At 37.4% G+C, this 26,378-nt stretch overlaps 2 protein-coding genes across 2 annotated transcripts; one reads left to right on the top strand and one right to left on the bottom strand.

Annotated features, from left to right (window-relative positions):
* Positions 1 to 5,175: 5,175 nt before the first annotated feature.
* wnt9b (wingless-type MMTV integration site family, member 9B) lies at positions 5,176 to 11,370 on the bottom strand. Its single transcript, XM_059348286.1, has 4 exons — positions 11,216 to 11,370; positions 10,347 to 10,600; positions 8,469 to 8,734; positions 5,176 to 7,033 (listed from the first exon to the last, which is right to left on the bottom strand). Exons 1-4 carry the CDS (start codon positions 11,299 to 11,301, stop codon positions 6,572 to 6,574), a joined length of 1,068 nt encoding a protein of 355 aa, XP_059204269.1. The 5' UTR covers positions 11,302 to 11,370; the 3' UTR covers positions 5,176 to 6,571.
* Positions 11,371 to 14,883: 3,513 nt separating this feature from the next.
* Positions 14,884 to 24,600, top strand: arf2a (ADP-ribosylation factor 2a). The gene is made up of 5 exons (XM_059348461.1): positions 14,884 to 15,145; positions 19,628 to 19,773; positions 20,426 to 20,536; positions 20,645 to 20,769; positions 22,278 to 24,600. The coding sequence occupies exons 2-5, from the start codon at positions 19,638 to 19,640 to the stop codon at positions 22,437 to 22,439; spliced, it is 534 nt and encodes a 177-aa protein (XP_059204444.1). The 5' UTR covers positions 14,884 to 15,145; positions 19,628 to 19,637; the 3' UTR covers positions 22,440 to 24,600.
* Positions 24,601 to 26,378: the final 1,778 nt, after the last annotated feature.

The raw sequence follows: 26,378 nt of genomic DNA, 5'->3' as shown, positions 1-26,378 counted from the left end.
ACAATGACATTTCTCTTTTTTTTGCACAATCACTTTTTTATTTTGTAAGTGCAGTACAGTGAGAATGATCTTTATGATTAGCTTTTATTGCACAATTAAACTATTATACAATGTTCACATTCTGGGTTCCTTTTGTCTACAATGAGATATTGTTTGAACAAAAAATAGGTAAGAATTGTTCCGTCGTTCATCGTTATAAATGTATCATTTTATTATTAATTTTACACAGGGGCCACAGCAGGGGCCAAAGGCTTCTTCACAGGGGCAGTGGCCCCTGGAGGCCCCTGTGTAAAACCGCCACTGGTTATTAGATAGACAAAACATGTTTCTGCTCTCCAGTAAAAAAAGAAAAAAAAGTACCTCAAAAAGATAAGGATATCAGTGCAGAAGAAAAAAATGTAGATTCTTTTTGTAGTACTGCAATGATTTATCTACTAATCAATTGGTCGACAAACAGAAAAGTAATTGCAATTTTATAATTGTAAGAGTAGATAAAACAAGACACCACTTTGGACTTAAAATACTGGATGTTACTCACTATTTTCTGACATTTTACAAACCAAATAATTCATTGACTTACTAAGAAAATTATCAACAGATAACTCAGTATTTTTAAATTATTGTTAGTTACAGTCCTACATTTAAGGACTCTAAAAGAAAAAAACACTTTTAAATCATTTTATCCAGATGTAATTGACAATGTTTGGTTTTTGAGATAGATGTAGACAGATTGATGTTGATTTTCTTTTTTACAGAACGTGGGTGAACTTGAGTGACATTTGGCTCATCTCATAGTTCAATCAAGTTTTTTTGTAATGTAAAAAGTCCCATTCTTTCCCCCAAGGCATGAAGTGACATTTGACAAGTTTTTTTTGAAAATGTCTAATTGTGTTGATTGTATGCATTGTTGTTTAAAGGAATATATTACTTTGCATATATATTACTCTTCCAGTGATGGAATGTAACTAAGTACATTTACTCAAAGACTGTACTTAAGTACAATTTTAAGTTACTTGTACTTTACTTGAGTATTTCCATTTTATGTAGCTGTATACTTCTACTCCACTACATTTAGCTGCAAGCTTTAGTTACTTTTAAGGTGAAGATTTAACATAAAGTATATAAAACATGATTTATTTAAAATGATAATGCATTTTACTAAACTTTAATACTCTAATACTTTAAGTACAATTTGATACTGATATATTTGTACTCTTACTAAAGTAAGGTTTTGAATACAGGACTTTTACTTGAAGTGGAGCAATTTCACAGTGTGGTATTAGTACTTTTGCTTTAGTAAAGGACCTGAATACTTCTTCCTCCACTGCACTCTTCCCATTTTACCTTGAATTTGCTTTTCTTGGATACATCTACAGTGTACAACAAATCGAAAAAACCCCAGAGAAAATTCTTTAATAATTGAACTAAATGGGGGCAACATTTAACAACTGCAAAACTTTTATCAAAATATCAGTTTAGAAACTCTTGCACAATATATAACAGTAAGTCTCATTTATCCAGTTTATCCAGCTGTGTGTTCAGTATTTCCCAAACACATGCATTGTCACTAAAACCTTACTTTTTAAATACACCTCCACTTAAACAGTCTCATGCCGTTTATAGGAAAATGCTTTAAATTGTCTTCTGACAATGATGGGAAGTGTGGCTAATGCAGGAACACATTACTTGTTTCATTATCTGTAGTCATCTCTCTCTTTTTTGTTTGTTCCATCGTTGTAACTGTTTACTTTTAACACTAACAGAGACAAAAAGGATATGGTGTGATGCTTCACACATACCTACCCTCTCTGGTGGACCAACCACAGCTGGGTGATGGAAAACGCTCACTAGCTGTGTGCTGCTTGTGATTTTTCCTGGGAATGTTGCCACAGACACATAATCACCATTGTGTTTCCATAGCTAGTGACTTAGACATTTTTTTTATGAAAATCTTTGACATTAATAGGCGACAGTCAAAGATTATCCAAAAAGACGCAGATACACTTAAAGGAAACATAACATGCCTCTAGAATAACTTTTTTTGTCTGCTCCCATGCTATGATAAAGTTCTCTAATCTGTTTGACTTTTTCCTCAGGTGAAAATCCATCATCTCTACGCTGCTGCCGGCTCAATTGACCATCACGCATGTATACACCTTCCCTACACCCAGCTCAGCCACCATCCCAGTCCACCCTAGCCTGTGCGTTAGGCCCCCCCATAGAGGTATGCACTCAGCCTTGTCATAGCTCTAGGCAGTGCATGTTCTTGTTGTGGGTTGAGCAATTGCATTAGTCATTTCACATTCCAGATTCCTACCCCATGCCGTATTCACAACTCCGTCTCTCTCTCTCTCTCTCTCGCTTCTCCCCTCTTTTTTTTGTGGCACCAAATCTATTTCCCTCCTCTTCATCATTTAATGATCTCTCTGTGCCATGTCAGGGTTTTTGTGAGGATTAGGCCCAGCACTGATGCTATCTAAGCACCTTCTCTTCGGAGGCGGAAGTCTTGTCGGGTTTAGATGTTTGACCTGAGGCTCAGAGGTTCCGATTACAGGACGGGACTGCGCTTTGTGTCCTTGAGCAAAGTATCTACCAAGCCTCCTACGCTTCAGTTAACATCTACTGTTCTTACACAAATGAGTGATGTATAAACCTGAAAGTTATGTATATAGCTTTGGATAATATCTTTTTGGCCAAGCAAAGCAAATCTAATTCATATCTTGAGAAATGCCATGGCCCCGGTGTGCAAATTCATCTTCATCCATCAGGGCATCAGGTCGGCATAGTAACCTTTACCTGAACCAGGCCGCTGCAGACACAGGAGATAGTGTTACCACCAGCGTCACCCTACATTGTCTATGTCATTCAGTGTCTCGCAGTGACAGAGAAGCTCCAGCATACAGCAGGCCGACTGCCCGCACAGGAAAACCCAGACTCCAAACATACACTCACACATCACTCCTACTGAAGTGACCACAGGTGTGCACATGGCAAGTATGCACACACACATATGCAAAAACCTTTCTGCCCTCACCTGTCTGCTGTCAGGACTATTTTCAAACACACACATAGGAGCTTGCATATTGCACCCCTGCTCCGTCCAACCCCCCACCCCGCTCAAAGCAGCCCCCCTCGGGGCTTGTGCGTGCGAATCCGGCTGTGGACTCAGCAGCCCCCATTGCTGCACCCCCTCCACTCAGGGTAGTGAGGGAAATGAAGGCTTTAGGAGTTCATTATAAAACAACAACAGCAGCAGCAGGGGATAGGCCTCCTGGGGCCAAAAACTATCTCTTCTCATCCCTCCATCCTCATCTTTTTTCTTTATGTCCTCCAATATCTCAACCCCGGTCCACCCTGCTCACTGCGACACACTCCTCTCCCTTATCCCACAGCTCTGCTGGGAAGAACACGGCTTTCTGAAAATATGGCATTCATGTTAAGTAAAGTTAAATATTGATCTGCAATATTATAATATGAGAGTTAATATAGTGAGTCAGTAGTCTCTGCGAATGAACTTGTTTGACCTGACAGCTGACGCATTTATGTATCTGAAGTTTCAAACTTTATTGTCTAAGAGGGGAAATTGATATTGAGGCAAAGGATTCATGCAAAGGTTTATATTGGTAATATAATGCCGTTATTAGATAGACAAAAACATGTTTTTGCTCTCCAGTAAAAAAACATTACCTCAAAAAAAACCCTTTTACGAGCTAAAAAAGACAGTCTTGTTTTCAGCCTGGTGACTATATATTTTTGACCCAATTCTGAGGGTTTTTTAAACAGTGTATTTAACTTGTGGGTGGATTTTGGAGAAATGTTGTTTTCATTCTGCAAAGATAAGGATATTTGTGCACAAGAAAAAAAATAGATTTTTTTTTTGTCGCACGGCGATGATTTGACCACCAATCAGTATCACAAATAATTGCAATTTTATAATTGTTAGAGTAATTTTCATATCTGTTTCATGTTAGATTAAACTTAATTTATTTTGGGTTTTAGACTGACATTTAAAGACTTTACTTTGGAAATAAAATACTGGATGTTTCTCGCTATTTTCTGACATTTTACAAACCAAATAATTAATTGACTTATTAAGAAAATGATCAACAGATTTTAAATTATTGTTAGTTACAGTCCTACATTTAAGAACTCTAAAAGAAAAAAACTTTTAAATCATTTTATCCAGATGTAATTGAATGTTTGGTTTTTGATATAAATGTAGACAGATTGATGTTGATTTTCTTTTTTACAGAATGTGGGTGAACATGAGTGACATGTGGCTCATCTTATAATTCAATCAAGTTTTTTTGTTACACAAAAAAGTCTCATTCTTTCCCCCAAGGCATAAAGTAAAGTCACCACACTGAGAGATAATTTCTCCAATATAATATACTGTACATCCATTATACAGAGTTCTAAGGTCATTAAACCTGTGAGCAAAAACTTAGTAATTTTGAAATAGTCCTATAACTCACTGTCATACTTGGGGTTGATGTTCTAATAAGGAATAATAACGTGTAATCACAGTAATTAGAGAGCAACATCAAAAGCACCAGAGCACACACAATAAATACCTCGTACAATAGCCCTCTGTATGCTGCAGGTTCACTGATGCCCTACAAATGAGTGGAAAGTTATGATTCACGGATAATGGCACGTAAACTGCTCTCATCGTTACTTTCTAATGGCGAATCGGGGGTCAAATGCTGTGTAAGACAGCATTCTTCTGAGTCATCATCTTTGTCATCATCTTCATTATGATTGTCATCGTGGCTGGTGTGCTGGCTGCAGGCACAACACCTGTATACATGTCCTCCACCCACATACACACTCACACAGTCCTCGCTGTTTACTGGGGCGGTTGAGGGTGATGCAGCGAGACCACAGTCCTTTTCAGATGAAAAGGAGGGCAGGGCGGTATCAGCAGGAAGTGGTTTTGTTCGATAGATGCAAGGCGCAGAGTTTCAGGCAGGTGTATTGCTGTCGTGTGAGGAGTGTGTGTGTGTGTGTGCGTGTGCGTGTGTATGTGAGATGGAACGGTTGAATCTGACCGCCTGCGGCAACTGAACAAGACACAACGAACACACAGCAATTACAAATGTACCACCATTTATTAATCTTATTTATTTTAAATAAGAATGTAATGCAACAAGATTTAAAAAAAAAACATATGGAGATATGTATTACCAAATTCAAAAGAACTGTACAATAGTCTAAAATATGATCTTTAAAACTAATGCAAAGGAGAGGACATAACTCTGCATAGCTCATAAATCTTACTGATATTTGCCAAAAGATGAAGTGAGGTAGAAAATTACGATTCCACATTGTCATACGCCTGGAGCCCTGACATGAGTTATATATTTATATCATATATACAGTTCAGAATCACTCAAAGAAAACATAAACTGGCCAATAAAATAAGCCTTTGGGGTGCAAAGTGCACTTTTGACCTGCACACATGGACACATGAGAGCTGAGTTGGATGTTAGGATAAGTGAGTAAACATGGGGATTATCTTTGATTAGCAATTTGGGGAAATAAGTAGTGTGATTATCCCACTTCAAAGGCATTTAGAACAAAGATGTGGCTAAATTAGACTTTAAAAACCAAATAGTTCAGTCATGCAATTTTAAACTTGAAAGTATAGCATAGTGTGTGTTTCTATAAATAGAAGAAATACAAGAGGAGGGCCGGTATGTTGAGAAATTAAACGTTTTTCATTCTTTTTCAAAGACGGTGTTTCCCTCACTATTATCCTTTGTTCTGCTGAGCACACATTAGGCTTCATGCAGAGATTTCCATAGACATTTCCATAAGAGCAACTGAAACCCAGCGTGTTTCTTTACACAATAACCCTGTTAATACAATGTATCAGCGGCACCCCTCAAAGCTTCCAGTGATTCTGTTCAAACATATATTTAGACATGTATTGTAACTTCTAGGAATAATTACACATTTTGTATCATATGTAGCAAGAGAACCTTTAAGTGCTTTTTTTAATCAGAAATGAGCTCCTAAAATTTCTCCACAGCAGACAGAGAGACAGACAGTCGGATTCCTTTTAAGGCCGTTTTAGCCTTTGTGGCGACACTCACAACAAAAAGCTTAAAGTATGAAGCAGCAGTATAACAGACACAATGACTGATACAATAAATAGTCAAGTGGAAGGGGGCCAATGCAATTACAACACAACAAAGTCACTGTCAGAGCTCCCCTGCAGACGGGGTTTGATGTCCAGTCCAGTCCAGTCCAGTCCAGTACCTGTTTTAAGAGCTTGTGTCCCTCCGTCTGTCCCAGAGGAGTGGGATTTCAGTGCATCCAGCGAGAGAAAAGCAGAGTTTGAAAACATTGTCACCTACAGTAAGCTGCTGCGTGTCAAATCAGTGATGATTAGCAAAAAAACAGCAGTATTATAATGATACAAGTGTATATTCCTCCCCAAATAACATGCAGGTCAGACTGGAGATCTGCAAAGACATGCTTTGGTGTGAGATCCCTCATGAATTGTCAATAGTTCATCCCATGGATCTTTTGCATACAGCCTACATTTCTTCTTTCTGATCATTTGTTATGCATTTTTGCAGGTGTACACCTCCTCCTCTCTCACACATGTCTGACACTCCACATGGCAGCACCAGCGGACCTGGCAGTGGCAGGACAGGCTGGTGAGGCGCATGGCCGTGTTGTAACCACGTCCACAGCACAGGCTCTGACAGCTGGTGTCTTTGGCGCACGACCGGCCGCCTGTACCCGGGGAGTAGCGTGAGGGTCTGCAGAAGCTGGGGGAGTCTTCCAGGTAGACCAGGTCAGTAGTGCGAAGGCTCTGGCCTTGGCGGCGTGGCCCGGCGAGCTCTGTCTCACCGGTGGCTGTGTTGGTGACACTCAGCACTCGCACAGCCGTGTCATACCTGTACTTCAGCAGTCGTCCAGTGTCGTGGAAAGGAGACAACTGCTTCCAGCAAGTCCGTACGGCACACGAGCCGGAGACACCGTGACACTTACAGGTTGTTTTCAGCCCGCTCTTCACCGCCTGGAAAAGGTAAGGGAGAAAAAAAAGGCAGAGATGTCAGTTCTCTCAGTTTGATTCATTACCTGGCCTCTTATCTGGGAGGTCTATCTGGACAGAGTGAGACAGTTTCCTGCAGGCTGGTTAGGGGTTAGAGGTGGTAGACTGCGGATAGTGCGCCTTTACCCCACCTCAGTCAAAACTTTTGACATAATGGATTGAGGGGGACTGTTCAGAATGCCATATTTCATTCCCCTCACATTTCTCACTTGGACAGCTTGTGCAATTTTTTTTTCTCAATGTGTTGAAACTAGCTCTGTCTGCTCCTCTGCTGTCTCTCTTTTCTAAAGCCCGAGGCACAGGTGACAAACGATGCATACAGTGGAATCTCTCCACCCTGTTCTTTGTACATGCCTGCTCATGGAAAACATTGATAAGAATTTCTGTGCAAGAAGTGCCAAAAAAAATGTAGCGAGCCCCTGATTTAGGTTAATAGTAAACTAAGTTTGATGGTCAGTGATGAGCGGCGCGATCACTCAGCCTGAGAGCTGCTGTCTTGGCTGGGGCCAGAGACAGGTCACACAGAGGGAGCCAGAGGGGAGTTGTGGGTTGAAAAGTGCTGCTCAGTTCCTCCCTTTGCAGGTATGAACCCCCCAGGGGCTTCTGAACGCCATTACTGAGAGATGAGGGGGGCGCAAACCACTTCATGTTTTTGTTAACGCGGCTCGTGGTCTCTCCTCAGCCATATTGGTGTAAAGTGAGGAAAACATTTAACTCAGTAAAGATGAGATAAGATAGCTGCCCTAAGTTCTTCCTGTTTTTTTCTTTTTGTCTCCAGCGGCTATACCTAGGCGTGAGCGTCAGGAGTAGGACCCCGAGGCCTGCCATTTCAGAGCTACACAGTGGTGGTTATGAACATTAGGTGGATTTATGTAGAGCACAGTGATCCAGTAAATGGAAAAAAATGCTCGGTCGTATATTAAAAAGAGGCCTCAGTTATAATCGTTCTCTCCGACATGAGACCTTTAATTTTCTGTTGGCCCGCACAGCATGCTTTATCATGTCTGAGAACACCTGGCTCCAACCGTCCCACAGCCGTCTTGTCTCCCTGCTACACTGCCTCACCCTCCGCCTCTGTCTGTGTTATCCACCAAGGCCAACGACGGCAACAAATAAGGAGGCGTTTTTCTGGCTGGCACTGTGAAAAACACGCAGGTGAGGTTTACAATTCTGTATCCTCTGATGGCGCTGGCGTGTGCCAGGGGTATAATTGTAATGTAAAATTACAGCCCATATTATTGAGCGAAGTGTGACTCAGGTAAAGGTGATGTCTGTGATGCCTCGTGCTCGGGAGGCAAAGTCATAACACAATAAAGCAAGGCGGGGACTGTTTTGCTGAAACACATTTTATATCAAATTTTCTCGCCTTTTTTTATTTGAATATTTGTTTTACACTCACCCGAATTCCAACGTTGATGTTGTGGGCGTCGACTTGAGCCCTCAGGTCCTTGCTGACCTTCTTTTGGCCAAGGAACTTCTTGAGGAACTTGGTGCTATATTTCAGGTTGTCCCCGCAGACCCCCCACTGCCATGCTTCCCGATGCTGGATGCCGGGGGAGTCGTCACATGTGCACCTCTCCATTCGACCAGAGCTGCATGCTTTGGCGAGTGCATGAGTCAGCGCCGCAGAGGACACTGCCAGTAGGAAGGCAGTCTCCTTGAATGCTGGGATAAATGCAAAAAACATCAGAGTAGGTGTTTAATTTTGTGTAAAAATTAAATGCACATCACCTTTTTTCATCATCTAGAACAGATTCAAAGGGCCAAAACGCTATTTATGGCAATAAAACATGTGTTCAGAGTGCAAACTATGTATAGTTTAAGGGATTAATCTATGGTTTTTAATCATCAAAACGTCTTTGGTGCCACTGAGTAAGCCTTTAAGCCAAACTGTTTACAGAGAGCTCACTACGTTGTCATAGTTTACTCCAACCTCAGCATTATTCTGCAAGTTTTCTTGTCATAATTCCTCTCCTGACCTTTCCTTTTGGTTACGCACTGTTATTTGCTTCACCCGGAGCCGTCACCAGGGTATATTTTGATCCAATTAATTATTATTTTGACTAGGAAGGATTTTCCCAGATGAAAGTGGGTAATCATGCCACCCTTTTCCTCTGGGAATGGGCGCTTTCCCCAAGATAAAAATAACCACAGGGCTTGAGCGCTCTCCACCGCACCACATTTCTTGGCTTTCTACTCCCTCATTACCTCCATGCTGACCTGTTCATGTGCTCCCACACACTGATATCCATATGCATAAAGCAGCTTTGTGCACAGCAGACCTGCAGGGGACTTGAGTTATATCCAATATGGTGATTTAGTACATGCATATCTTTTTTTCCCCAAGTGAAGCTAATCAATGGTTGTATCAGGTCATGGAAAAAGTATCCAAGTACACAACTTTAAGAAAACTTTTTAGGGGACATTTATCAAATCAATGGAGTGTACAAAACAGCTTAATAAACACAAAAGAAAAGAAAAGGGGTCGCCCGGTGTCATTGTCACAAATACTTTGGTGTAACTGTTGCCAGTAGTACAAGAGAGCACACGGGCTTTGTCACAACTTTAATAAATAGGAAAACTTATGCTAGAAATTCCTTTTTACAGAAGTTAAATATTATTAAGTAGTTGAAGCTATTTTTCTGTTGTAAAATTAGGCACAGAGTAAGGAAATAAGGCAGTGACAACAACAAATACAGACACAACTGGATAGTCTAAAAACATTTTTTTTAACTTTTAATTATTCTTAAAGAAATAGACATAATAATAAATGATATATTTTGATGCTGTTCTCTGTGATATCATGATTTTATGAAAATTTACTTTATTTGTATACCTTTGTGTTTATGTGGCTAATTAGTCACAACATTGATAAAAAATAACTATTAATATGAACATTTTTATTATAGTTAGACTGCTAAAATGTTTGATTAGTGTCTTGTCAGCTTAACTGGAGAAAAAAAATTGCTCATCCAAGTTTTTTATTTTTTTTATACTGCTTTTGTTGTCTATAATCACTTGGTTTCAGGATAAGTTATTGTTGACATGCAGGCAGATGTGGCTTAATAATCCATTATGATATTAATATTGTATGCCACCTGAGTGATGGAGACAAAAAAAATTGGCAGCTATGTGCACCTGTCTCAGCAGATGTAAATAAAGATAAGACCATTAAAAGAAGACAAAAAAGACGCAACTGGATGATCTCGGGTTCGAGCCCAGCACGGCCCGCTGTGGATGGCTGGTCAACTAAAGAATGCTGAAGGTATAGGTTTACCTCTTTTCAGGAGGCTTCCCCGGCCGTCCAGGCTGCAGTTCCAGCGCTCGTTCCTGAACTGATACCGACACTCCAGCAGACTGAGGCGCACCGACTCCCGCAGCGTCTCGGCCAGACCGGGCTCCCTGCGACACAGTCTCTTCTGCCGCCTGGTCAGAGTCATCTGCTCGCACTGCTTCAGGTGGGCTTTGCCCGTCGGAGGTTCATTGGAGAACGGACTTGGTAAAAACACCAAGGGTTCCCGACCTGTCAGCCTTGGAGTGGAAAGAAGAAAAAAAAAAACACATCAGAGTTTGTACCAAATCTGGTAAGTAAGCCTGTTTACAAATGCAAAAAAAAAAAAGAGTCTAACTTTAGAAACTGTCCCGGTGAAATGTTTCCAATAATTATTCCATGTTTGCCGTTTTTAATATTGGAAGTATGTGACTGTGACGAATACGCTGTTGCCACCTGGAAATGCTAATTAATTTGCAAGTTACTTAAACAGTAAAAGTGATTTTTATCAACTTTTCCTGATTGATAACAATACTGTAAATAATAGAAATCCGTGTACTGTAAATAATGTATGGTAATTTAAGAAACCCAGGAACGCGCGTAAAAACAGCCGAATTATTGAGATCAATTTGGTTTAGATTAGTTTTAAATTATCACAAGTAATTATTATAGTTCATCAATACAAATTAGCATGACAATTTGCAAAACTGTTGCGGTTTCAAACAATAATAACAATTTAGCCCAAAGGTTGTGCATAATTACGCGTGCGTAATTTGGTTAAAGCTTTTTCGTTTTTTTTAAAAATCTCCTCTAAGGAATAACAAAGGCAATCAATGAATGTGATATGCAGGATTTAAAAAAGATAATCGGCTGACCCAAAATAAGCTGCAGTGTGCGAGAGCAGGATGCAGAGTGCAACGAGTCGTAATAGGCAGGCGGTCCGTGGGAGCCTGGAGCGCATGGTGCCGGGTTGGCGCTGCTCTTCATCTCGCTGATTCTTCAACGGAGAAAGTCTGTGCCGACCTCTTTAAGCGGCCCCACACGCACACAGACCTTCAATCCCGTGCACCAGGCCCAGTGGTCCGCTGGGAGGCAGGGCCCTCTGGGGAAGAGGAGGGGGGAATCATCTTGCTGCACCCTCATTGGATTCTCTCAATATTGTTACTGTATGTTCCCTCCCACTGCAACGCCACCCAGGTGGACGATGCTGCAAAAAGACTGGGTTTACCTGCTGTCACAGAAATCTCGAGAACACTTGGGTACCTATCAGGATGTTCAGCCATCCTGTATACACACTGGAATTATTACCTCAATACGAGACTTTTTGGGCATGAAACTCTGTGTTAGAGAATCATTTATAAATGTCAGTCTGTCCTCTTTTTTGTTGTTGCATAAATTGCCACCCTGTTTATCACTAAATAACAAATAACATTCAGCATCTTTAAAAGCAGCATGGTGGTTTCATGATGAGAGTCTAAAACTCCACCAGACCCCAAAGTTTATCCCATGATGGCAGTATGCATCCACCCTTAAGTGTCCTTGACTATGGAGAAAGCAGAAAGGGGAATTTCCCCACTTTAGAAATACAAGTTATTACTTTATAATCATTGCAATTAGGCAGCAAAATCCACCAATGCTGCAAACAAATTAAAGTACAGCATTCAAGAGAACCTACGGAGGAGAAGTAAATGATCCATGAAGCCTGAGATTAAAGGACACAAACATACAGTATATTATTAAAGGGCCAATAGCCTGCTCTTCCAGTAAAACACACTCCATGTACTTTCAAACTTCAAGAAACAGCCATGGATGGAGCCCCATCTAGTGGATAGAAAAATAAATTCCATCCCAGAACATGAATTGATTTCATGTAGTTAAAGAGACACTAAGGCTAAGGAGATGTAGCAGCTTATTTTGGAATTGATTGATTATCATGTTAGTTTAGTTTAGTTAGTTTATTATTAAGATCCCCATTAGCTGCAGCAAAGCCACAGCTATTCTTCCTGGGGTCCAACAGTATCAAATATACAGTTAAAAACACAAAACATAATAAAAATAAAAAATAAAACAAAACAAAAGTTATTCACATATTAATCCATATTACACACATTTCTACATATGTATACATCATTACAAAATCTACTAACACATAATACATATGTTGTATATACACCTTCGTTCTACAGCATATACATTATAATAACACATATATATCTATAGAAATATATTACATACATATAAATATGCCATGTTTTCTTATTTTGATAAATACTGTTTTATTAATATTTTGAATTGCTTTATGTTAGTGGTGAGTTTGATATTTTTAGGCAGTGAATTCCATTCTTTCATACCTCTATATAGAAACGTGCGCTTGATGGCGTTAGATCTTGCTTTAGGTAATGTAAAGTTACCTACAGCTGCATGTCTGGTGATATATTTATGACTCTCTGCACTAAAAGCAAGGTTTTTAAACAAAATAGAAGGTGCTTTTAGGACAGATATATTTCTAATAACAATTAGCAGTGAGTACACTAGTCTGTCTTTGACCAATAACCAATTAAGTACCTTGTGCATGTATCATGTAGTCGAAGGTGACATCTTCAAATATCTGTTTGCCCAGCTAACAGTCCAAATGCAAAAAATATTCTCTTTTCAAATTGCATAAAACAGTGAAAAGTAGCAAATCCTTACAATTATGAACTTAGAGCTAGAGTGCCATTCATATTTAAAAAAAATATTTAATTAATGAATAACTGATTATCATTGCAGCTGCAGATGTCACCATGAGTTGGATGAAGAATAAAACGCAGCTGCCTGCCGGAAGTCAAAGTCTAGTCACAGAGAGTTTAGTAAACTAATGGTTGGTCACATAGTAAATGCTTTATTTAAATGCCATAAAGACTCAGTTATACAGTAAGCTACTGGTCACACTGGTTAGACTGGCACCCACATGTCTACATGTCCTCACAACAACAGTGTCCAGGTTTTTAGGCTTGACTGAGGGTATGTGTCCTTTGAAAATAGTGAAAAGGAGGAAAAAATAGTGATGGAGAAGCAGGCCCACAAGCAAATACATAGACAATAGAAACAAAATAAATAAATAAAAATGATTTGATAATGCCAGAGTTTGTTTTCTATGTATTGTATTATAGTCATTTAAAAGCTTAACTTAGACAAGATTGTGCTGTACTTCCCCATGGTTAAAATGTATGGATAAAGCACAGAAAGTTGCCTTTTTCTGACATTTTTTTCTTATCAATATGGAGTTTTCCAAAAACAATAATAAATAAATGTTTGCATGGTAAAAATAAATAAATGTTTGTATTGTATACTATTTTACTTGACTTAAATATATATAGGTTGATAAGTATTTTTCTTTTATACAGTCTATGGTTATAATCACTATTCAATAATTTAAGGGGAGAGCTCAAATTTAAAAATCTTTGTTTCTTTTTGTTTTGTACAACCAGGAAGGGTATGTGCATTCCAATATGTGGGGCTAAACTGTGGAATCATTTGGACACTGAACATAAACAGAGTACTAATATTCTTCAATTCAAGGAGATTTTCAAAACCAATATTTTACGGAGGTATAACAATGAGGAAGGACAGTGATTTTATTTTGTTTTTCAGATTTAGGATGATGATCACAAACATGTATGGTTAATTTGGGTATGTCGATTAGGCATGTATGCATGTATGTATGTATGTATGTATGTATGTATGCATGTATGTATGTATGTAAATATGAAGAAATGAGAAATTATGTATATGCAAAGATATTTAAATACAAATATATATATATATATATATATATATATATATATATATATATATATATATATATATATATATATATATATCAGCACTTTGGTCAACTGAGGTTGTTTTTAAATGTGCTCTATAAATAAACTTTGACTTGACTTGACTTGACTTGACTATATATATATATATATATATATATATATATATACACACACTAATATATTTTCTACTAAGGAAAGTTATAACAACTGTAATATATGTGCTTTATTTCAAAAGGACATAATCTCTGTTCCAGATGTAGTCTCTTACTGGAAGAGGTTCACTCCAGACTTGAACTGGAAGAAAATCTGGTGCCTTCCTTCTAAATATCTGATTATAAATAAGGTTAAAGAAGTGTCTTTTAAAATGATTCATAGGTTTTATCCCTGCAGATTATTTCTACATAGAAACAAAAAGGACATTGACGTAAACTGCTCATTCTGCAAACAGTGTGAAGAAGATCTTTGTCATTTGTTCTGGTCCTGTACATTCATTTCCCAGAATATTTTATCTGGTGTCTCTCTTACATATATAAATGTACTGTTTGGGTTCCTCTCCTATCCTACCAACAACAAAGATCAAATTTTCATTTTCAACCTGATTGTTCTACTTGCAAAATACCATATACACAAATCCAAATTCTCTAATCACAAACCATCTTTTTTTTAATTTTTGAGAAGGAGCTCAAACAGTAGGCTACATTACAACAATCCAACCTTCAACGAACAGAAAGGCCATCAAAACCGCTGAGCTATGTACTCTATAACATACTTACGAACTAATTCATCATTATTTTGTATACTGTGACCCCCTGGCATTGTTTTTGTTTTGTATTAATGTTCTGTGTTTTTACTGATTGTAATACCTGACTTTCAATAAAGTAAAAAAAATAGAAGAAGGAAGAGGAGGGCGGTGCAGGAATAAGAAGAAGACGACACCGGAAGAAGACATATTATTGTTGAACAGGACCAGGAAGGAGGACTGAGATAGAGACGGTAAAGGTAAGACTATTATTTAAAACCTTTAACATTACTGTGTTAAGGATATTTGTTTTCATTTAAGTAAGTGTAACTTGTTAACGTGCTCAGTTTGCTCTAACTTGTGGAAGCTTTTCGCCTTTAAAGACTCTTAAAGGTAAATAAATTAAAAAGTTAACTAGCTGTTACGCGACTGTTTGTTAAGGAAGTTTTAAACATTTTATCTCTTGATATGAACATCTCCTGAATAAGACTTTATACGTCCCGAGTGTATTCTAAATGTTTTTTTTTTTTTGTTTTTTTTTTTACAGTTAGTCTTTACTTCCTTCTTTACAGCCAAACTAGCGAACATTACGAGTTTCCACCTGGATTAACTCAACGCCTACGTTAAATTATGGCTAGTTTAGTCATAATGTGGGGCGGGATTCACAAAGCATTTTTAAGAAGAAAATGCTTCTTAAGTGCCACTTTTTTCTTAACTTTGCTCTTAAGACAAAATTTAAGAAGATTTGGTATTCATGAATACATTCTTATCTTTTCTTTAGTTGTTTTCTTAACTTTCTTCTTAAGTTTTTTTCCTAAAATAGAATTTGAGAACAAATGAGATTCTTGAAAACAAAGTTCTTAGATTTCTTCTCATATTTCTTCACAACTTTAAGAGAAGCCCTCAGCAGTCTGAAAACAGCTTCAGGAAAAAGATAAGTCTTAAAAAATGTATTTACTTGAACAAATTTGTATGACATTTATTGGATTTCTTTAATATCTAGTTCAGCCCTAGATGATGTGGGAACAAATTTTGTTCATTGAAGTTGGTCAGGGTAGTTTTTTGTGTGTGAATGTATCACATAAAGCTTATTTTGGCAGTTAAGTTTTATCTTAAGAACAATTTGGTGAATCTGACCCCTGATGCTTTAAAGGCAGTTATTTACATAAATTCAGGCTAACGTAACTTTAATGTTTTCATACATAATTTAAAAGCAGTTAATAGAACTTTAGATTCAACAAATGTTTAAATTAAATCAAGATGATAAACATTTTAACGCCAGTATTTTTTTATTTGTGGGCGGTGGAGCCAACTGAACTGATATAAATTAACATAATATATAAAGTGTATTTATATTTAAGTGCTGTGTCAAAGTGGATTAAAACATGTCAGGAAACAGGCTATTAGTAATGCAGAAATAATGGGGTAAAACAATGAATATAAATACTAATAATAAAACAGAGGAGCAGTGTTTGCAATAAAAGGACTGCATAGAAGTAATGATATTGAAAAAAAAATTGAAGAATACAAAAATTAAATAAGAAAATACCCAATGTTAATAATGGATAAAAGCAATTCTAATAATTATAAACAAATAAAATGTGTTGAAAATAAAACTGTGTGCTAAAATTAATTAAAAAAAAGCTTTTTTTTAAAGTGATTTAAAAGATGTCACTCATTCTGCAAGCCTGAAACCCTTCAGCAGGGATTTCTAGAGCTGTTATTTGACGTACTGATGGGTGACTGCATGCATCGTACTATTAAACAGTTACAATCCAGTCACGCTTCTGTGGCATGTATAAAAATGCTGAGCAGACAACCCAGTTGTTTCTGACTTTAAACCAAGATGAGAAGAGAAAAAGGTCTAATTGAGACATGGATGGCAGATGCTCTACTGGTCAGTGTGTGACTTTAGTGACATCTGCATTTAGATCTAAAAACACATTAGTGTGTGACTTGGTGGCCCAACATTATAGTGAGGCTTCTACTAATTATCCAGTATTATCCGACAACCTCTGATGACTCTCCTGGTGTCGTGTTGCTCCAATGTGAACCTGTCAGTCCTGTTTCCTCGAAGGAGCAGCTATTTAACAACTTTTTTTCATTTGTCAAGTTGGATAACTCAACCCGAGATGAATTAATTAAATGTTGGTTGGGATTTTCTTCGTTATTCAATCGTTATTGAAATGTAGCCTATTGAAAATATTATTTACCTATTCAGTTCTTTTGCTGCATGTTTTTTTTTTTACAACCCTTTCACTTACCTTTGTCTGTGTTTAGATTTAATGCATATTCCCAGAGTCCAAAGTTAAATTCAAATTGTTTATCTCCAGCCACCAATCCAGAAACCCATTCTGTTTTTAATGCTATAAAACTGAGGCTGAACCCAGCAATTTGCTTGTTAAATCACTGAACTGATTAATTTATTACCAACATAGATTGCAACATATAGTTTTTATCAATGGACTCATTGTTTCATCACTACATGGTCATGCTACTTGTGGCTACTGGCAGTGGAAGACTAAAATTGAGGCTACATAAGCAGGCCACACTGTCTGTTGACAACAAGAGAAAACGTGCCTCAGCCTGTATTGCATAGCTATGTGCTAAATATGCAGCTGAAGTGCAATAGAGATAAGCACCAAGCAGGGTTAGGTGAAAGAGAGCACATTCTTCTAGGTTAGAAACAGAAAGATTTTTAGTAAAAACTTAACAGTATCTGCAGGGTGTCCAGTTCTAGGTTGTGTTGCTTTAATTGATGATATCATTAGAGATTATTGCTACAGTACATCCTTTGTGCCTTTTTTTATGATGTATTAACAAGTCTCAAACTTGGTGAACCCTCAAAATCCCTGGAGAGAAACTGTGTTTGGACATTCATGTATGTAATATACAGGTACATCTCAAAAAAATTGATTATAATGAAAAAGTTCAATATTTTTGTCAGTAATTTCATAAAGTGAAACTCATACATTATATAGATTCATTACGCATAGAGCAAATATTTCAAGCCTGTTTTTCTTGTAATTTTGATGATTCTGGCTTAGAGATAATGAAATCCCAAAACTCAGTGTCTCAGAAAATTAGAATATTGTGAAGAAGTTTAATATTGGAGTCCACAGTCAGTCAGTGGTGATTTGGGGCCATGTCCTCTGCTGCTGTTGATCCACTGTGTTTTCTGGAGTCCACAGTCAACATAGCAGCCATCTAGCAGGACATTTTAGAGCAGGGGTGTCAAACTCAAATACACAATGGGCCAAAATTTAAAACTTGAATCAAATCGCGGGCTAACATTGAACAAATAAACCTTTTAATATATACCAAGCATGTTTCGCTTTAACATTAAATATGGAACCAGCAACGCTTATAAACATACAATATATAACTAAATAGTGCAGACATGCAAAATCAAAATTCAAAGAAAAAACACATCAATGTCATTAATTTATTAAGTCTTTTCTATTTGCATCCTTCTGGTTTAAAAATCAAAATAAACTTTTTCAACAGGTTAATAAATTCTGCCTTTCTTTTCGCCATTTTTGGGAAGGGGTAGCTGGGAGACAGCTCTAGCTTGAGGTTGCTATGACGACTGTCACCGAGGAGCGTTTCTGAGTCCTGTCCTGATTGACGCGCCAAAACAACAGCAGGGCATTGTGGGATTTGTAGTATTAGCGGTAAATGCGCCGTATAATACCGGCGGGTCAGCTTTTATAGTACAATAATAAGATAATAATTTGGTAATGCCTCGCGGGCCAAATAAAATTACACTGCGGGCCAAATTTGGCCCACGGGCCAGAGTTTGACACCCCTGCTTTAGAGTCTTCATGCTTCCACAAGCTCTTTGGAGATGCTGGTTTCATTTTCCAGCAGGACTTTGCACCTGCCCACACTTGCAAAGATACCAAAAGCTGGTTCAGTGACCATGGTGTTACTGGGCTGGACTGGCCAGGAAACTCTGTTGACCTGAACCCCATAGGAGTCTATGGGCTGTTGTCAAGAGGAAGGTGAGAGACACCAGACAGATGACCTGAAAGCAGCTATAAAAGCAACATGGTGCTGTAGGCTGATCACCTCCATGCCACCAAGTATTAATGCAGGAAATCATGCAAAAGGAGGCCCAACCAAGTACTGAGTGTATAGAAATGAACATACTTTTTAGAAGCCTGACATTTATGTTTAAAATACCCTTTTTTATGTAATATTCTATAATATCTATTTTCTGAGACACTGAGTTTTGTGTTTTCATTATCTGTAAGCCAGAATCATCAAAATTACAAGAAAAATATTTCACTCTATGTGTAATGAATCTATATAATGTATGAGTTTCACTTTCTGAAATGATTGACAAAAAATATTGAACTTTTTCGCAATATTCAAATTTTTTGAGATGTACCTGTAATTGGCTGTGCTTAACCTTCTGCTAACTTTAGCTGTGAGCTCAGCTTCAGCTGATATTAGAAAGCTAAACTGAAAGCAACATTTTCTCTCCATTTCTAAAATGCGTCATTAATATTTACACATGTTTTATTGCGTTTACCATCAAACTGTCTTTGCAGTCTTCGGCAGTTGTTACCAAAGCTGGAATAGCAACTTTTTCCCACAATTTTTCTCCAAAGAATTATGCCAAAGTCTCCCGTCACTGACTACTTTACTTTTCTTTCAGACCCCTTGATTTACAACATACTGAATGTTTTTTGTGTCTTAAGAGTCCTGGTCACTTATTATTGTTTATCCTCCTGCAGGTGAGCCAACATGGGGATTTTAGCTAGCTTATTAAGAATGAAGAAAGAAATGAGGATCCTGATGGTAGGACTGGATGCTGCTGGAAAAACCACCATCCTATACAAGCTCAAACTGGGAGAAATTGTTACCACAATCCCTACAATCGGTGAGTCTCCTGCGTCTTTATGAGCCGTCACACTGCATTTGTAATACTGTAATATACTACTATTATTATTATACCGGCCTTACCGGCCTTATTTATTATTATTATTACTATTATTATTATATATTATATTATATTATATTATATTATTTTACTTGTAATTACTTTATTTATATTTTTTCATTTTACTTTTATATTGTTTATTATCTATTATTACATATTATATTATATTATATATATATATTATATACTGTACTATTATTATTATATACCGTCTAGTCACTATAGCATTGTTGCCATCATATCACCAGTTTAATTATTACCATCATCTTGCCAACCATCGTACCAACTGATGTTCTTTTCTTAACTTCTTAAGTGTCCTTGTTCTATTCTGTGTTTTTTTTCTATTGTTGTTTTTATTTATGCTACCTCAGTATTTTATTCTATTGTATTTTATTGCACTTGAATACCGGACTGCTGTGACAACCGAATTTCCCTTCGGGGATGAATAAAGTAATCTATCTATCTATCTATCTATCTATCCATCTATCCATCTATCCATCTATCCATCCATCTATCCATCTATCCATCTATCCATCTATCCATCCAGAGATATCAAACAATTTTAACTCTCTGTTCTGCCCTTCATCCGCAGGTTTTAATGTTGAGACATTGGAGTACAAGAACATCAGTTTTACAGTGTGGGATGTGGGTGGTCAGGACAAGATCCGACCACTCTGGAAGCATTACTTTCAAAACACACAAGGTGAGACACTCCCTGATGTTACCAGATCTCTCTCAAAGTCTGTTTTACAAGCCAGTTACACATGGAGACCTTTATCCACTTCCTTCCTTTCTTCTTTTCCATTTTCAGGCCTTATCTTTGTAGTGGACAGTAATGACAGAGAGCGAATTGGTGAGGCGAAGGAGGAGCTGATGCGAATGCTGGCTGAAGATGAGCTGACGGATGCTGTGCTGCTGGTGTTTGCCAACAAACAGGTGAATTGATGTCGCTGTTCTGAAAAAAACAAAATAAGCATCATTAGTAGGAGAACCTATAACCTATCTATTAAGAGTGGATCATCCCACTACCATTTTATTGGTATAATTAAAAAAACAAAGATTTCAGACGCAGTGGTGAAATAGAGGTTGGAGAAGTGGGCTTTGGACAGGCAGGATGAATCTAAGTGGAGAAGGTAAATGTACACATATGCCCTGATTTATTAGATTTGTATAGATATTAGTGTTATACTGAACTGGTCCCAGGGATCTGTATTAGGGGCCGCACTTTAAGACAACCTACTGCAAGACCACTTTGTAATTTTGGGAAAGCAATAGCTCAGTCAATAGTCTTGAGTCCAGCTTAGGCCATGTTACAGGTTGTGGAAAGGTAACTGAAGAGGTGTCAGTTTACCTCTTGGCCACTGCTGAGACCTGGAATGCTAAGAACATAATGCATATTTTGTGTAATAAAATGACTGATAGGTCGGGTAAGGGGAGGGTTAAGATTAAACCCCAAATAAATTTGGACAAAGCATATAATTCAAGAAGTGTGAGTCCAAAATGCATGTATGAGGTTTAATTTGAAAGGTAACAACTTCTAGTGTCTGCAACTGTGCTTGTTTAGCATGTGGCTAAACCACATCAGAAACTACATCAGTTTAAAAAAAATGTTTTTGGTCTACCCATCCCCTCCCCCCGCGGTTGAGCACATGTGTGATAAGAGGTTAAATATATTGTCTTTGTACAGCTTTTTAATAAAAATAAATAAATATACACTACCGGTCAAAAGTTTTAGAACACCCCAATTTTTCCAGTTATTTATTGAAATTCAAGCAGTTCAAGTCAAATGAACAGCTTGAAAGGGTACAAAGGTAAGTGGTGAACTGCCAGAGGTAAATAAAAAAAGGTAAGCTTAACCAAAACTGGAATATAATGTACATTTCAGAATTATACAAGTAGGCCTTTTTCAGGGAACAAGAAATGGGTTAACAACTTAACTCTATGGAGTCTTGGGCTATTTTGTCCATTTTTGAATTCTTTTCATGTCTTTGTAAGTCATTTTGTGTCTTTTTTTTTGTCATTTTGTTTCTTTTTTTAGTCATTTTGTGTCTTTTTTTGGTCATTTTGTGTCTTTTTTTAGTCCTTTAGTCCAACATAAAATGTGATTTTGAATCTTTTTTTTACTTTCAAAACACTATCATGCTCAATAAAGAATTTTAAATGTTGCAAATGTGCATTAATTTCAGAGTACACTGAGACATTAAACTGCATAATTTTCAATTCAATTCTGGAAAAGTTGGAGTGTTCTAAAACTTTTGACCAGTAGTGTATGTCACAAAGGATTAGCAAATTATCGTAATCTACTATATATATGTTTCACACAACTTTTTTTTTTTGTTGGGTGTAAAGTGCATCTTGACTGACTGGCAGAGGCATACAACCTCAAGGCTGTAACTCTAGTTCCTCTTGTTGATAATTAAGTGTTGTGTTTTGTGCTCTTTCAGGACTTGCCCAATGCCATGAATGCAGCTGAGATCACAGACAAGCTGGGTTTACACTCCCTACGTAGTCGAAGCTGGTATATCCAGGCCACGTGCGCCACCACTGGAAATGGTCTCTCGGACGGTCTCGATTGGCTTGCAAGCACATTAAAGAAAGGAAAATGATCCATTTCGAGGCTTCCAGTCTGTCATCTCGACGGGGGACTGTACAGGTCCTGCTCTCGCTTCTTCTCTCTCTTTCTTCCAAAGCTTTGGACCTTTGGCTAGTGCTTCTCTGCATCTGTGTACTGTGGACATGTTTAATTTTGGATGAATGAATTTGAGTGGGAGTGGTCGTGTTGTGCCTTGATCAAAGTTAACTCCCAAGCAGCTCATTCCTCCAGTGTTGGCACATTAAAAAGGGCACTTGTCTCCAGTAAAAGAAAGCAAAGAATGACACAGGACATTGAGTCCTTTGTAATTTTAGTTTTTACATTTCTGAGTGACGGCTGGCTGCTGTATTTAGGTTTTCTACTTCTGCAGTGAACACTGGATACGTATTGATTGTAGTTTATGGTTTAATCTTTCAGATTTTTTAAGTTTCAATCCTCGAGTGTGAATACTGCAGGTCCTGTTAATGGTCAGAATGTCTCCAGCATCTGTTCCTGAATATCCATTTGTTGAGTAATTTCTTCAGTTTTTTAATTCAATTCAGATATTTATTATCCTGTGGCCTTGTTTTAACTGTGTCAAAAAAAGCAATATGTTACTGCGTATGTTTACATAAATGGAGTGCGTGTGTGCATGCGTGCGTTTGTGTGTGTATCCCTGTGGTGCTTCGTGGGTTTCAGCTACATCCTTATTTTTGGAGTTTCTCTCTCTATTTTAAGTGGTAGCCTTATTCTCTATTATATGTAGCTCTTTGGTTTTCTATTTTATTTTTATTTTTTAATGTTGGTGCACGCGCGACATGGTTTACTTTAGCATGAGCTGACGTGCAGGCCAGACGTGCAGCTTTTTGAGTTAAATGCTCTCGGGACCATTCAGAAAGCGCTCATTGTGTTTGATTGAGTTTTTGATCCACCTGTGAGATCGCCCCCTCCTTTGTCTCCTAGAGCAGGAGTTCTCAACCTTTTTGAGTCGCGACCCCCAATTTAACATGCATGTTGTCCGTGACCCCCACTCACTGAACACAATCTCACACGCACAGTTCAGATCACCCAAAAAAGAAATAAAATCACAAAAAAAAAGGAAACAAAATGACCAAAGACACAAAATGACCAAAAAAAGAAACAAAATGACAAAAAAAGACACAAAATGACTAAAAAAAGACACAGAATAACCAAAAAAAAGGAAACAAAATGACCAAAAAGACACAAATTGACCACAAAATGATAAAAAAAGACACAAAAAAGGACACAAAATGAAAAAACACACACAAAATGACCTTGAAAATGACCCTGAAAAAAAAGACATTAAGTGACCAAAAAGACTAAAACACATTAACACATGAACACTTTAACACAGTGGAGACAGAGCTGACTTCCAAAATGATTTGGCGACCCCCAGAAATCATCTCGCGACCCCAATTGGGGTCCAGACCCCAAGGTTGAGAACAGCTGTCCTAGAGGACACACATGCTGTTGACCAAACCGTCCTCACTGTTATGTTGGTACGGTTGAATTGCAAAGTGTTTGCTCTCCATGATTCAGCAATATAAATGCTTCCTTGGTGCTTCAGGCTTAAAGGTGTTTTCCCCAATGTAGCCAGGGTGTTTCCCTCTGGTGCTATTTGCACAACCTTGTCAGACAACACAATCCCATGCTAAGACAGTGCTTTATCCATCTGTCTTTGCAATGAACACACAGCCAATAACCCTTCCCATTGCTCTACAAGAAACCAATCTTGCACTGTGCCCACCCCTTGCTGCAAAAGGATGACTCTCAGGTCATAATATTACACTGACCTCTAATGGAAAACTTATTTTCCCTTCTATAACTAAAAAATTAAATGTTTTCTTTGGAAGTTTGAGTAACTGGTCAACTATTATTTTGGGTTTTTTAATCTTATCCTGGGGGCATTTCTTAAACATCGGTTGGAGTTCATAGGATATGTAACGAGGTCTGGTATACAGTGACAAATGTATAGAATATTTTTGTAAGAAAGTGTATTTTAACTTGACATCCTTCACCAAGCCTGGTTGAGATGTGAAGCTTCAATTTTCAAGATGGTTTCTGTACAAATGACAAGGTATGTGTATGCCTTTATTACCTTGTGCTTTTTTAAAAAAAAAACCCTCATTTTGTAACCTTATAAAGGCACTGTAATAAAGAGATCTCTATTATCCATCTGCTTTACTGGCCTTTTTATTGAAATTAATTTCAGAGTATTTAGAAATGCATGCCAGAGTAAAGTTCACATTAAAAACATGACAGTGGTTAATGGAGGTCAATGCTTAGCTAATTTAAAAAAGACTAGTGTCACTCAACAACGTGCTATCATAGCAGCTCCGAAAGAGAAACATGAATGGTTTTATTTTGTTAACCTGTCAGCTTGATTTATTTTTGAGTATTTAGATTAAATCTCTCATTTTTCAACATTATCAAAGATGTGACACGATGTGTCGTTCGGCTCTTGTTTCCCTGCTCAGTAAAGTGTACAGACTCGAGGCAGTCGCACCATCCCCAGTGTGTTACCCGTCAATCAACTGGATCAGAAGCCAGGTCTGTCGTCTGAGGTGATTTTTACAGGCCAGATGATGTTTGTTCAGCAAAAATTGTTTCAGCAGGAGCTCTGTTGATTTTGGTCCTGATTTCTTTTCCCAAACAATCAAAATCAATGATCAAAATAACTCCACAGTCACATTGCAATTGTTGATGAGAAGGTTTATTTAAAATCTAAAGACAATCTTAATAGCTTTTAAAGGTAATATGCTATCACCTCATCCTTTCACTCATAATTTCATTTTCCTTCCAGTATGCCATCAGCAAAAGTGATAATGAACCAAGTGTGGTGATAATTAGTTTTTCTGATTTTAATTACTCCTAATCGCAGTAGTAAACCTCCAACATAAGCTGCTTTGACAGTGAATAAACGATGTGTGAATAAACAATGTGTATGTGGTGTGAAAAAGAAGAAACGTCTCTTTCCATTCACCTTCCCAGCTGATGAGGTAAATACCAATTTCTATAATTACATTATCAGTGGATCTTTCCACACCCTATATATGGGATGCCTTCACACGTGTAAAAAAAAAATGCATAGCTAAAATGTACCCATTTATTATTACATTTTTTTGAGTATTCACAGGAATTGGTAGTATTCTATATATTGTCTGTCACTGAAAACTACCAAGTAAAACTTTTAGAATAGACTCAACTCAACTTATTTATGTGGCACATTTTACAAAAACATGCAGCCCAACGTGCTTTACAGAGCAAATTTAAAATGACACAGTCAATAATATAAGTAAATTAAATTAAAAATCCCATTTCATTTTTTTCCCCTATTAATCATGTCTGTCATTCCTGCTGTATCTGTATTTTGTATGCATGAAAAATCCAATAAAAACACAGTGACAAATTAAATAAATAAAAAAAACATTAAAAATTGTGCAAGACTTTAAACTGCAATAAAATAAAATAAAAAAACATTTTTAAAAAATTAAAATGCAACCCACAGAGGGCTTTAAAATATGTAAATAAAAAATGTCAAACTATTAGATACAGAAATAGACATATTTTTAAATTGACATACCTGATATGTTGCACTACCTGAATGTAAGCACTGGAGGGCAGTGAACACTCATGATTTTAAATGCACTCAGGTAAAACAGAGAGATAAGAGGAGACAACAAATACACTTCTGGTATATACTTTTCAAAATAAAGCAATCTTAGGAGCACAATGTATTCACCTGAAGTATACTAATATATCTGCCTTGATGCCTGAACAGGTAGACTGACCTTTTGTTTATTTATTCATAATAATCCCACTAATAATAACTTGAATATGCACTGAGCAGGAGATGATGTGAGAATTTCATGCCATGATTATCTTGGCAAATCTAAATTGATAATTGTGATTCACACTAAACTCAAACATACTGGAATCAATTTGCCTTACG

This window comes from Centropristis striata, chromosome 13, assembly GCF_030273125.1.
Source record: "Centropristis striata isolate RG_2023a ecotype Rhode Island chromosome 13, C.striata_1.0, whole genome shotgun sequence".
Lineage (NCBI taxonomy): Eukaryota > Metazoa > Chordata > Actinopteri > Perciformes > Serranidae > Centropristis > Centropristis striata.
The sequence above is the reverse complement of the archived record's forward strand: the minus strand, read 5'-3'. Positions and strand labels throughout refer to the sequence as shown.